General features: G+C 43.5%; 1 protein-coding gene across 1 annotated transcript; it reads right to left on the bottom strand.

Moving 5' to 3' along the window:
* Positions 1-2,452: 2,452 nt before the first annotated feature.
* On the bottom strand, positions 2,453-9,940 carry NPTX1 (neuronal pentraxin 1). The gene is made up of 5 exons (XM_044675846.1): positions 9,500-9,940; positions 8,833-9,040; positions 6,261-6,505; positions 3,426-3,605; positions 2,453-2,674 (listed from the first exon to the last, which is right to left on the bottom strand). The coding sequence occupies exons 1-5, from the start codon at positions 9,938-9,940 to the stop codon at positions 2,453-2,455; spliced, it is 1,296 nt and encodes a 431-aa protein (XP_044531781.1).
* Between the last annotated feature and the right edge of the window lie 1,949 nt (positions 9,941-11,889).

The following is an 11,889-nucleotide window of genomic DNA, read 5'->3' as shown; positions in this document are numbered from 1 at the left end:
TGAACCAGGTGGTAACTATTGAATTTCTAGAAAGAAGTACAAGCCCATTTTTTCATTAGTCTCTGGTGACAGCACTGGGAAGTGCCCTCAGAGTAATACAACTTCCAAATGCTGAAAAAGGAGAAAGCTTACACTAAACCTGGGGATGATACTCCCAACTCTTACACTCACACCCACCCACACATACACACACACACACAGTGTTTCCCCTCCTGCTTGGAAAGACCAAGAGAGAATTTTAAAATAACATCAAAAAGGCAAGGGGCAGGGGGGTGGGAAGGCCTTCTGGTTTTTCAGTTAGAGGCTCAATGAGCCATACAACCAAAGGGAAGTTGGCTTTACTGGACTTGGATTCTACAAAACTGAAGAGGGATTGGAGGAACCAAGCAGCTATAACTTGTCCCATAGGGGATATACCTAAAACCCCATCTACTCAGTAAAAATCTAACCCAGGTCAGCCTTGCTTTATGAAAGCTTGTTTGATCCCTGCAGGTTAGGTCTAGAAATATTGGGAGGCAAGAGAAAAATATCTAAGTAAGAAGCCTTCCTGGGTTGCCAGGTTTTAAGACCTAATAGAAAGGAGCTGGATCTTAGCCTCATATCACTTTTCTTAGAAAATGGGGGAAAATACCATTAAACAAATCTACTCAGACCTACTCCCCAAATAGCATGGTGTAATGGCAAGAGCACCATAATCTGAGTCTGAGTATCTGCATTTGAATCCTAGCTTTGCTTACTTACTAGCTGAGTGACCTTGGTCTAATTGCTTCACCTCTGTAAGCCTCAATTTCTTCATCTGTAAAATGAGAGGGATGGATTAGGTCATCCTAATGGTCTTTTTTTTTTTTTTTTTTTTTTTTTTTTTTTAGCTCTAAATACTATGATCCTAAGACCCAAGAATGAAAGAGGGCTAGGTCCTAGTGGAGATGTGGCCTACCTGGGATATGAAATGGGGTACTCCTCTCTTGTGGGTTATGAGGATTGGAACACTGCACCTGGGACCAACCTGACAGCTAAGTGGGAAGGTGCAAGTGTCAGCCTCATATGGTGCAGTAAAATGAGGAGGGTGAGGCTTTTCCCACAGGGCTTTCATTTTTTTTTTTTTATCCTGGGACTCCATTCTAGGAGCATAGGGCCACAATCAGTAGGCAATGGGACACACAGTCACTCAGGGTCACCCAGGTGGGATGTGTCTGAGCCCGGACTTGAACCTAGGACCTTTCGTCTCTAGGCCTGGCTCTCAATCCACTGAGCTAGCCCAGCTGCCCCTACTTTAGGTTGCAGTTTCTTTAGCAGATGTAGTTTTTTTTTTTACAGGGTGGGGTTGCTAGCCCCACGCCCAACCCTCCTCCTTTTTTCATCCGGGCTAGGGACCGTCCTTGGCCCAGGAGTGGTAAGAGTGGGCAGGAGGGGTCAAGTGACTTGCCCAAGGTCACACAGCTGGAAGTGTCCGAGGCCGGACTTGAACCTAGGACCTCCAGTCTCTAGGCCTGGCTCTCAATCCACTGAGCCACTCAGCTGCCCCTGGGCTTTCATAGTGCTCCCAAAAAGGGGCACACCATTTTTCTGGTCCTGGGAAAGAGTCTGGCACAAAGCACAAGTAAGCATTATGGCTTCCCTATCTTTGGTGTACCCTCAGATACAAAGAACTGAGGACCAGGACAGGGGCCAGTGGTTGCCAAAAGTGTCAGCCAGAGTGCTGAGATCAACAGTACCCTTCCTCTTTCTTCTCCACCAGGGTCATCTCTCCCTCTCCCAATGGGAGCAGGCAGAACCAAAGTGCCATGTGAGCATGGAGTCATTCAAGGAGAATTCACTTTTAATACAAAATAAAAATTCTCTATGGCAAGGTGCCCTGGCCTTTAACAAACTGCGTAAAAGACATTTATTATATCAATATAGAGATATGTCCTTCTTAAAAAGGTTTGCAAATGAAGACAAATGTGTGTGCTCAAGAAGCTGCACCAGCCCAAAGGCACTCAGGCATCTAACAAAGTTGGCAAATACAGGAATTCGACCAATTGTGAAATTTCCCAAAGCCAGAAAGAAAAATAGAGAAGAAAGGGAAAAAAGCCTCATTCCAAAAGAAAAGCCCCCTTCCCCTGACCAAAAAAAAATCAAAAAACTTTTCACCTACTTTTGCATGATTCAAAAGTTTGGTGCCATTTCATTTACTGTGGACAGGGGATGCCTGAGGAGCTGAATCCAAGGCTCCTAGAGAGAAATGTGTTGTTCTTTGGGGACTGACAAGACAAGCAACTCTGTTTCAGGGGAGAGACAAACAAAATTAGGAGGAGTGTTTTGGGGGAGGGGGCAGAAATGTCCTTAATTAATTTCTCAGGAAGGAGAAGAGGAAAAGACAAACAGGTCAGAACTGCTTAAGCAGGTAGGAAAGATGGGAAGGGGAGGGAAGGGCAAGCAGGAGAAAGGGTGAGAGGCAGCTCCAAAGCAGTTAGTTGATCTGACGGCAAGCTTCAAAAGTCCACTTTGTGGCCCCACCATAGATATCAATGTTGGTCTCAGCCCAGGCAATGACGTTCCCAGAGAGAGCTTTGGTGCTGCAAGTGGCCAGGTTGTAGATCTCTCCAGAAGTGAGTTTTCGGTCCCAGATGTTGAAATGAGCCAATTCACCAACGAAAGCTTGTGTGGCATCAAACCCACCACCCAGAGTATCCTTTTAAAGAAATACAGAGAACATAGAGATGGAGGGGAATAGTTAAGATGAGGGTTGGAAAAGTGGGTAACACTGAGAAATTTCAGTTGTGTGTCATTCTGTGTGCCTTTCTGTCTCTGCTTGTTTATTTTTCCCTCTGCTTAATTGTGAAAAATGGCTTTCTGTATGAATGTACATTTTGGGCATTGTTTTTTTCTGTTTCTTTATAGGATTTTATTAAATAATTTATTTATTTATTTGGCAACTTAACATACTTTTTTTGAATATTAAAGTTCTATAGAAATATGAGATATTTTTGTATGTGTGTGTATGTGCATGTGTAACTTTCTATTTTATTTTCTCCTGCCCGGATTGTATCTATTCTGGCCTGTTCCTAATAAATACCAGGACTTTTGCCTAGTCAAATCACTTAACCTCTCTGATATTCATTTTGGTCAACTCTAATATAGAGATATTATTTGCACTACTGTAGGGTTATCAGGAGAAAAGTGCTTTGTAAACCCTAAAGTTCTATAAAAATGTGAATTATTGAGAATATTATTATGCCTATTAACCCTCTTTTTCTCTTTAGCTATGATGTTGTCCTCAGTTCCCAGAAGAAAGCAGTTCCATTTTCACCACTGCTTCATCATTCTTTTCTTTTTCATCTAGTCCTGAGCCCTGATTTCTGATTATATTTCATCTGTGAACACCTTGGGACATTTCCCAGGTACTGCCCTCCCAGCTATCTGAGTCCCCATTTAACCAGTACCTGCTCTTGGCCCAACACAAGAACACCCTGTGGCTTGATTGGGTGGTAGGGTGCCAGGTTCTCTCCATTGCCTCCTTGAGTGCCGTCCTGGTAGGCCTCCCAGACACCATCTCGTGTGGTCCAGGTGATACAGATGTGATGCCACTTACCATCATTGATAACAAAAGGCAGCTTGGCCACCTAAGGCAGGGAAAGAAAATTGTACTTGAATTATTCCCTTTCACAGCTAAAATCCATTTGATCTTAGCTTAATATAACAGTATGTGCATATTTGCCACTACTATTTGAATCATCATTTGTCAAACACTGACTAACCATCTCTCTTCCAGAGACAAGGTACTTTGTTTTCATTTATTTTTATTATTCACATCATGATTACTTCTAGTTCTACCATAAAAGACAGTGTGGCATAGAGGAAAGCATAATGGGTGTAGAATCAAGAAAATGGGTCAGCATCCTATTCTTTTTCTTTTTTTTTTTTACCTTCCATCTTAGAATCAATACTGTGTATTGGTTCTAAGGCAGAAGAGCAGTAAGGGCTAGGCAATGAGTATTAAGTGACTTGGCCAGGATCACACGGCTATTCAGCATCCTATTCTTGATGTTTACTAATTGCGGGTACATAGGCAAGTCTTACCTAAGCTCTCTCAGCCTCAATCCTCTCATTTATAAGATGGGATAGTAGTGCCTATGCCATATAAGGTAGTTATGAAACTATATATGTAAAGTAAAAAAAAGGAAACTATATATGTAAAGTGCTCTACAATTTAAAGCATTACAGGAATGTCAGTTATTATTATTAAATCAGTTACAAAAATAATTTATTGTGGTCAAATACCATATTTTCCTTAAACTCATCATCTAAGTTTAGAAATATTTACTCAGACATTGATACACAGACTTCAGTCATATCATCCTAGGATGCAGTATATATAAAATATTAATTGCTAAATAGTAAGCTCTTTAAATTGATTGAAAAGGTGAATATGTGAGTGGGGTGGGGGGGAAGAGGAGGGAATGAGTATTGGATATAGATCTGACAGACCTCTTAATATGTATCCTCTTTTGCTTGTCATTCTAACACAGACTACCAAGGCACTCCCCAGCAGGAGAGTCTAATAATGGCCCTGATCCATCTTTTCTCAAAAGCATATAATTCTAGTCAGAATGTTGACTACAACAACTTGAGAAAACAAAAGCCTTGGCTAGACATGGGTCTGGATCTGGAATTCACTAATGCTTTCTTCACCTATTCCACTTTCTTCCTTCTGTGTTGCCTCTCCCTGAGGAGTTTCTGTTTTTAGTTATTAGATGTCCCAGGTTTAGAGCTCTCTGAATTCTAGGCTTCTGCAGAAGAGGTGCTATAGAAACTGAACACGTGCATCAACATAGATGGCACTGCAGTCTAAACGCACAGACCCTTTTTTCCCCATCTGTGATCTCATTAATCCTCCAACTTTCCTCTGGAGTGAGAGGAGGGGGAAGGATATTCTTCTTCATACTAATTATTAAGGACATTATTATTCTTCATATCTAGCAGAGGATTAAATAGTAGCCAATTGATTTAAGGTCATACAATCAGTAAAAGTGTGGGGATAAGTCTTTAGGTGTCCTGAGATTCTTATCTTAGGGTCCTAACCACTTAATATCAACCTAGGACATTGGAAAAGAATGTTTATTTAATGTATGATAAATTAACCTCAAGCATTTTTGGTGACTGGTATGGAAGAGAATTCAGTGACGAAGTATCACAACTCTTATTTATAAACTGCCTTAAGGAATAAAAACAGTTTCCTCACAATATGTCTGTGAGGATGATGGTATATGCATTATCATTCTCATTTTACTGAGAGGATAAGCAACTTTCTCATGGTCAGACAGTTAATAAATGTTAGGACCAGGGCTTAAGTATGATCTTCTGACTTCAGATCTACCAGTATAATTGCCACACTGACAATGAGGAGTCTATCTCCCTGGCCTATCTCTATCCTAAGAAATAGGCATGGGATCAGAGAAAAAACAGGGGTCATGTTCTGAATAATAATTCCCCAAGGATCCAATGCACTTCTTGGACATCTCTACACCACAGGATCCAGGGGATGAGATCAGTTCAGGAGCCAGTCTTGGGTTTTGGGATTGCTTTGGGAAAGCATGAGAAATCCATTTATCTGGACCTCTTCTTCCTAGCACAACTCTGGAACTGACCCAGGATCTTTAGTATCGGTAATGTCCAATGTCTAGCTTGGAATTATTTGAGTCTGGACTCTAGCCCAGGATTGGCCCAGAACCAGATTGACCTCAAGGTGATGAGGGGATTTTAAACAAATCCATCTCTCTTTGGTCTTTTCTACATCCTTCCATTAACCTTTAGAAAAACCAGTAGCCTCTTTTTCTTCAATCTTTTTCAATATATGTTATGTACCATATATGATGTACACACTATACTCTTGGTAAAATTCCATTTGGTAGTGTTTGAGCTCCACTTTATTCTAAAAATCTAAATTTAAGAAAGAATTCCATTTAAAGAGAAAGAACATGTTCCTTTTCGTGTTCCTCTGAAACTCAGTCATTCTAGTAACAAGTCCAGGTATAGATTCAATTCATTTCAGTCTGGCTCCAGGACTATCAGCCCACCTGGAAGAACCATAATCTGAATGATCTGCCTTGCACAATTAAGTGTCTTTCTTTCTTTGTTATTAGTTACTGTGTAACCCTGAGTCATTCTACTTCCCCAGTCTCAATTTCCTATCTGTAAAAGAAGAGCATCTCAAAGGTGCCTCCCAATTCAAGCATTCTATAGTTTTTTTCATAAGCCCATGTTCAGAGGATTCTTACCTTGTCATTTATGAGGATCTCCATAGGGTTATTCCCCCATTCAATGAGGACCAGCTCATTGGCCTGGCCTGGCACAGCATAGGAGAATGGTGTCCCCACTCCAGGAGAGGCATTTGATTTTAGCCACATGCAGATAGTGAAGGCATACATTTCTGGAAGACTTTTTTTCACCTTGGCATACATATAGTTGGTTCGAAGTGGGAATGTGAGCTGGAACTTGTCCCCAGGCCTATTGTCTTTTTGACCTGGTAGAAAAAAAGAGTGGAGCTGAGGATCTACATATATACTAGCTATGCATGGATGTATGTGGTCTGCAGATAGGCAGGTAGAGCAACCTGTATGTACCCATACTTCCTTCATAGACATATATAAAATGAGATATGCAAAAATACATGTTTTGTGCAAAAGTGAGTGAAAAGTGTGTCTACTAAAGAATGAGAATAATTTATTGACAAATAGATCAGAACTTCTACGTCCAAAAGAAGACTGCCTCTTTCAGAGCACTTATTTGGTAGGCTAGGCTCCTATTTTCAGGGATACAGGTACAGATCAAAATGCCTCTTTGGAACTTGCCTTCAGAGCCAGTTTAGAAGCAAGTCAGTCTACCTGGGAGAATATTTTCTATTTTTATCGATCACCTTATTCACCAGATATGGCTGTGGGGAACTCTTAACTATTTGAAAAAAAAACCAACAAAACACCCCCAAACTAATTCACCTTCAAAGGGGGCACATTTTCCAGTACTGAAGATATTTTTAAGATGCTTGAAGGCAGTACCCAAGAAGTATTATCCAAAATCTTATTTATTTGGAAGGAGCAACACTAATTTAGATGTATAAGTTGATTAAAAAATGCCCCCAAATTATATATTCAGGCCTTTCATAAAACCTACATGAGGGGCAGCTGGGTAGCTCAGTGGAGTGAGAGTCAGGCCTAGAGACAGGAGGTCCTAGGTTCAAACCCGGCCTCAGCCACTTCCCAGCTATGTGACCCTGGGCAAGTCACTTGACCCCCATTGCCCACCCTTACCACTCTTCCACCTATGAGACAATACACCGAAGTACAAGGGTTAAAAAAAAAAAACCTACATGAACCTAGGGATCCTTACATGTTAGTATCTCTATGAAAACATGATTTCTTGCATCAATATGTCCTGGTGTGTACATGTAGTGACTAATTACAACCATTTTCAGTCTCTATATAAACAGATGAGCCTTGGCATATACACACACAGAAGCAGGATTCAAACTACATGCTGCACACAATCAGGACCTCAGATCTTTGTGCACCTGCACAGGGGAAAAGAGACAGGAGGCTGGACTCAGTCTGGACTTGGGAAACTGGGAAATGCCTGATGACTTCTCTGAGGGAGGCAGGGCAAGATCCGAGGACATCCCGCCTCCGCATCCCTCCTCCTCCTCCTCCTACCTCCCAGTAAGTCTGAAGGACGTGAGCAAGGCCACTCTACTCAGTTGAGTGGCTCTCTAACCTTTCTTCATTCCCTACTTCCAGCTATCTCTCTACCCTTTGTACTTTCTTTCTCCCTTCAAATGCCCTTTCCTCTAGATCTGCAGATCCTCACTTGGTTTGTCTGATTCCAGGTCTCTTGCTTCTCTTATTTTGTTGTTTCATTTATTCCTGAGCATGTTCACTGCATCTTTCCTCCCAACTCCCTATCCTGCTTTCTCTCTTTCTAATGATCTATTTCACTCCTCCCCCCTCCAGTTACATAACAGGCCTTAAGATGGCAGTGTTTAAATCCTTCCAGCACATTTTGCAGTCTAATCCTTATCACGTGTCTCCAGCTCTGGGAATCAGCCCTCTTGCTTTTACTACCTTATTTGATTTCTGACATCAAGCAAAGAGTTGCTCCTGCTAATCAATATGCCCAAGGCGTGGTACGTGGAGCAGTGAGTTTGAATGGAAGTAATAATCACCCAGCTAGTTGAAGTTTGAGAAACAGAATCTTCTGGGAGAGCAAAATATGCCCTGGATTATATTACATAGAGTGAAAAACTGCAGATTATGCTTGTAAGAGCATTAAGGCATTGTGAATGGATGGGATGGGCCAATAGAATCCCATGAGGACTGCAGGAAAACTCAGAATGTTATTATATAGCCCAGGTGGAATCTTAGTGAGGGGGTAGGATAATGTTAGAATGTTAGTAGAACCCAGATATAATCCTGATGAAATGTGCCAAAAGCAGAACACACTGGGTGGGATGTCCCAGGTCAGATTGGGCTAAATCAACCAAATAAAGCTCCTGATAAATTTTAAGACTTTGGGATAAAAAAGTCAGTTGATTAGAGAATGTTTATTCTCCCTTATTAAAGCTATTAACAGCTCTTAGTGCTAAAATCTGGATAATTTTAGGGTCTGATATTATGGAGGAAAAATCAAGAGCTTTAAATGATTGACGGAAAGTAAAAAATGAGAGTGGTGGAGTTGAAGAAAAGATGGTTGCAGCAGGTACCTAGGTGAAGGGGTATTTCTGCAATGTTAGTTTGCACAGAGATCATCAATCCAAAGGCAAATCTATAACCCACACCTATTGTCCCATGCAATATTTACCTTTCTCCAGGTCACTGATCCTTTGGTGGAGAGATGTTAGAGTGCTCTCTATCTTGACCCTTTCCTCAGTCTCATTCTTAGGGTTCAACTTCCCTTCCTCCAGACTATTCACCCGAGACAAAACTTGCTTCTCTAGGTCATCGATCTTGCTCTGCAACATGTCCTTAAGGCTGTTGGTCTGACTTGAAGAATTGAGTCTACTGTACTGCTGCAGAGACACAGAGGTAGAAGGGGATTAGGGCGGGGGGGCATAGAACGAATAACAACAACAACAAAAATGGTTAGCTGTACGGTGAAGAATGCTTTGGGAGAAAGCTGAGCTTTAGGGAAGAAATGGAGCTGTCCAGCCTCTAGGCTTCCCTGGCAAGACTCTTCCAGAGAATCAATCCGAGCCTCTGCACTTTGGAGCTCATAAAGAAACTTCATGCAAACCTTGTGGAATCATTCAGACAACGTGTGTGTGTGTGTGTGTGTGTGTGTGTGTGTGTGTGTGTGTGTGTGTGTGTGNNNNGTGTGTGTGTGTGTGTGTGTGTGTGTGTGTGTGTGTGTGTGTGTGTGTGTGTGTGTGTGTGTGAGACACAGTAAAAGGGTTCAGGGAGAGAGGAGAGACAGGGTCTTCTGCAAAGAGCATGGACAGCTCCACGTTAAGAGACGATGGAGCACCTACCTCAAGGTTCTCTAGTCTGGTTTTGAGAGACTGCAAAGTTTGCCCGAGTTGACTGAGAGTCTCTGCAGCAGGGGTTCTGGACAAATCCCCCATGGTATTTTTCCCAGAGCCTGACTGTTTTCTGCCTGCTCCAGGTTTGGCTTCATTGGGTCCGCTCTCCAGCAAACTCTGGCTTTCACACCTGCCCAGTTTGGTGGTCAGTTCCCGGATAGTCTCCTTCTGGTTCATAATGGTTTCCTTCTGTTGCAGCACGGTCTCACGGAGCTGCAACACATTGGTCTTGAGGTCCTCAGCGCTGCCGCTGCTTTGAACAGAGGTACACATGTCCATATCTACTGGCACCGAAGTACAAATGAAACGGGTCTGTCCGAAATTCTGGGCCAGGCATTCCAGGCACACAGCGAAGAGGACCACGAAGCACCACGGGATGTCTCCTGGCATGGTTGGAAGGGTCCCAGTGTTCCCGGAACCTGACAAGTCCTTCCTACTCCCGGACTCTCTCGCAGTAGTCTGCGCGCTGCGGTGCCTGGGAAGTACAGTGCCGTGGAGCAGTCCGTCCACCCCCTAACTGCCGAGCAGACTGCGGAACCTCACAGCCTTTTATGCTGCTGCGGGAGGGGCCTTCACGATGCGGACGTCATCAAGGCAGGAATCCCATTTTAATTGTCTAGTGACCCGTTCCATGCCAGAGGAAGGGGATCTGGCCGGAACGGGGTAATGAAAGGGGGTGTTACTACGTTTGCATTATCTCATCCCCAAGAGACGTTCTGGGTCTTTCCCCACTTTCCTAAACGTCCTTACAACCCCCTTCGCTTTCTTCTCCATCACCTCCTCCTAGTCTCTCCTAGCTCCTCCCTTCCGCCCCAGTTATTTCTCCATCTGTTGAACCTGGCCCTTCATTCTCTCCTCCCACCATGAAGAGCTTAGGACAGAAGAGCACAGCAAATGGACTTCTCGTCTACACGAAGCTTACAAAAGGTTTCATAGACAGTATCGCCTTTGATTTTTGCCACTAATCCTTAGAGGTCTGTGGTAGCGCAGACTCGACCGACACCTACTACATAGACGAAAAAAAACTGAGGTTCAATCAGGGTAAGAAGAGGTTGAGGATGGAACCATAAACCTCAAGCTAAATCCCTTTCCCCCACGATTTAAGCCACTAGGAATTAAAACTAGTGTGCCCTTCCAGAATTTCCCCGACGGGGCCTGGGAAGTGAAGAGGTACCAAGGAAATGCCTGATCTGGCCAAGCGAGACTTCAAATGAGGGCGGGAGTGGGAGAAGGGATTGCCTTTGCATTTGCTAGATGCTTAATTGTTAATTTAAAACAAAGACTAAACAAAAAGATCCCTATTCCCATTCCCTCTTTTCTGAGACTTTCTGAATTCCTTTATCCCCCAGCAAGCTTCTAGCTCGGGGAATGCAGAGAACACACACACACACACACACACACACACACACACACACACACCGCAAGTCATTCTATCATTTCAAGACAGTCGTGAGGGCTGACGAGGGCTCGGGGAGTAGGGTTGTTGAAAAATAAATCTTCCAAGATTCGAGAATTGCTTTACCCCTTCCTCCCTCACCTCGACCCCCCAACACTAAATTCTTCCTTAAAATGCAGACTCTGTTGCCAAGGGGAACCTGAACCCTGGGGAACGGCTGTCCTTGCCATCAGGATATTCTCTCTCTCTCTCTCTCTCTCTCTCTCTCTCTCTCTCTCTCTCTCTCTCTCTGTGTGTGTGTGTGTGTGTGAGTGATAGGGGTTGAGGAGAGTGGTGGAATGGGAAGGGTGGTCCGGAACGAGCTCCATGCAACTTATCGGAGCCGGAATTCAAACAGTTTGCCTTTCCAGAAACGGAGCAGATCTCTAGGGCTCCTGTTCCTGGTAGCTGGAATCAGCGCGGGTTTTCTGTAGCGTAGCGGAGGTCCCTGGGCGCCGGGGATGAACGTGGAGATTGGAAACGGCTCATTTCCTCTTCCTGGTTTAATAGTCTTGCGGTTTAATGAAGCCATTTCCAATTCACAAAGCTATTTCCTTCTAAGCTAGGAGAGAGAGAGAATAGGTTGGGGTTGCTGGAAGATGAATATGTATGGTGCGTGAGTGCTTGCGTGTGTGTGTGTGTGTGTGTGTGTGTGTGTGTGTGTTGTATATGGGTGTGGGTGGAGGGGAGGCGAGGGACGCGTGTCAGTGACTAAGAGCAATTCTCTTAGCCGGTGAGGACTGGACAAGCCGGGTGCGTAGCTGTATTGCCTATACCTGAATAAGCCATCAAGCGTCTAACCACATCACCAAGTCTAGGGTTGGGGCATATTAAAGGGAATTCATAGACGTAGTACTGGAAGAGGCCTGATAGGTGTTCCTTCATTTTATAGATGAGAAAACCG

The sequence above is a fragment of the Gracilinanus agilis genome, chromosome 4 (assembly GCF_016433145.1).
Source record: "Gracilinanus agilis isolate LMUSP501 chromosome 4, AgileGrace, whole genome shotgun sequence".
NCBI classification, from domain to species: Eukaryota; Metazoa; Chordata; class Mammalia; order Didelphimorphia; family Didelphidae; genus Gracilinanus; species Gracilinanus agilis.
This window is presented reverse-complemented; position numbering and strand designations above follow the sequence as displayed.

Bases quoted from the DNA above. Each gene is read 5' to 3' on its own strand.
- NPTX1 (XM_044675846.1), bottom strand. From the start codon at position 9,940: ATGCCAGGAGACATCCCGTGGTGCTTCGTGGTCCTCTTCGCTGTGTGC. The intron at 9,041-9,499 runs GTAGGTGCTCCA...GTGTCTCTGCAG, and splicing joins CCAGACTAGAGAACCTTGAG to CAGTACAGTAGACTCAATTC. The intron at 2,675-3,425 runs GTACTGGTTAAA...TTTCTTTAAAAG, and splicing joins TTGTGTTGGGCCAAGAGCAG to GATACTCTGGGTGGTGGGTT.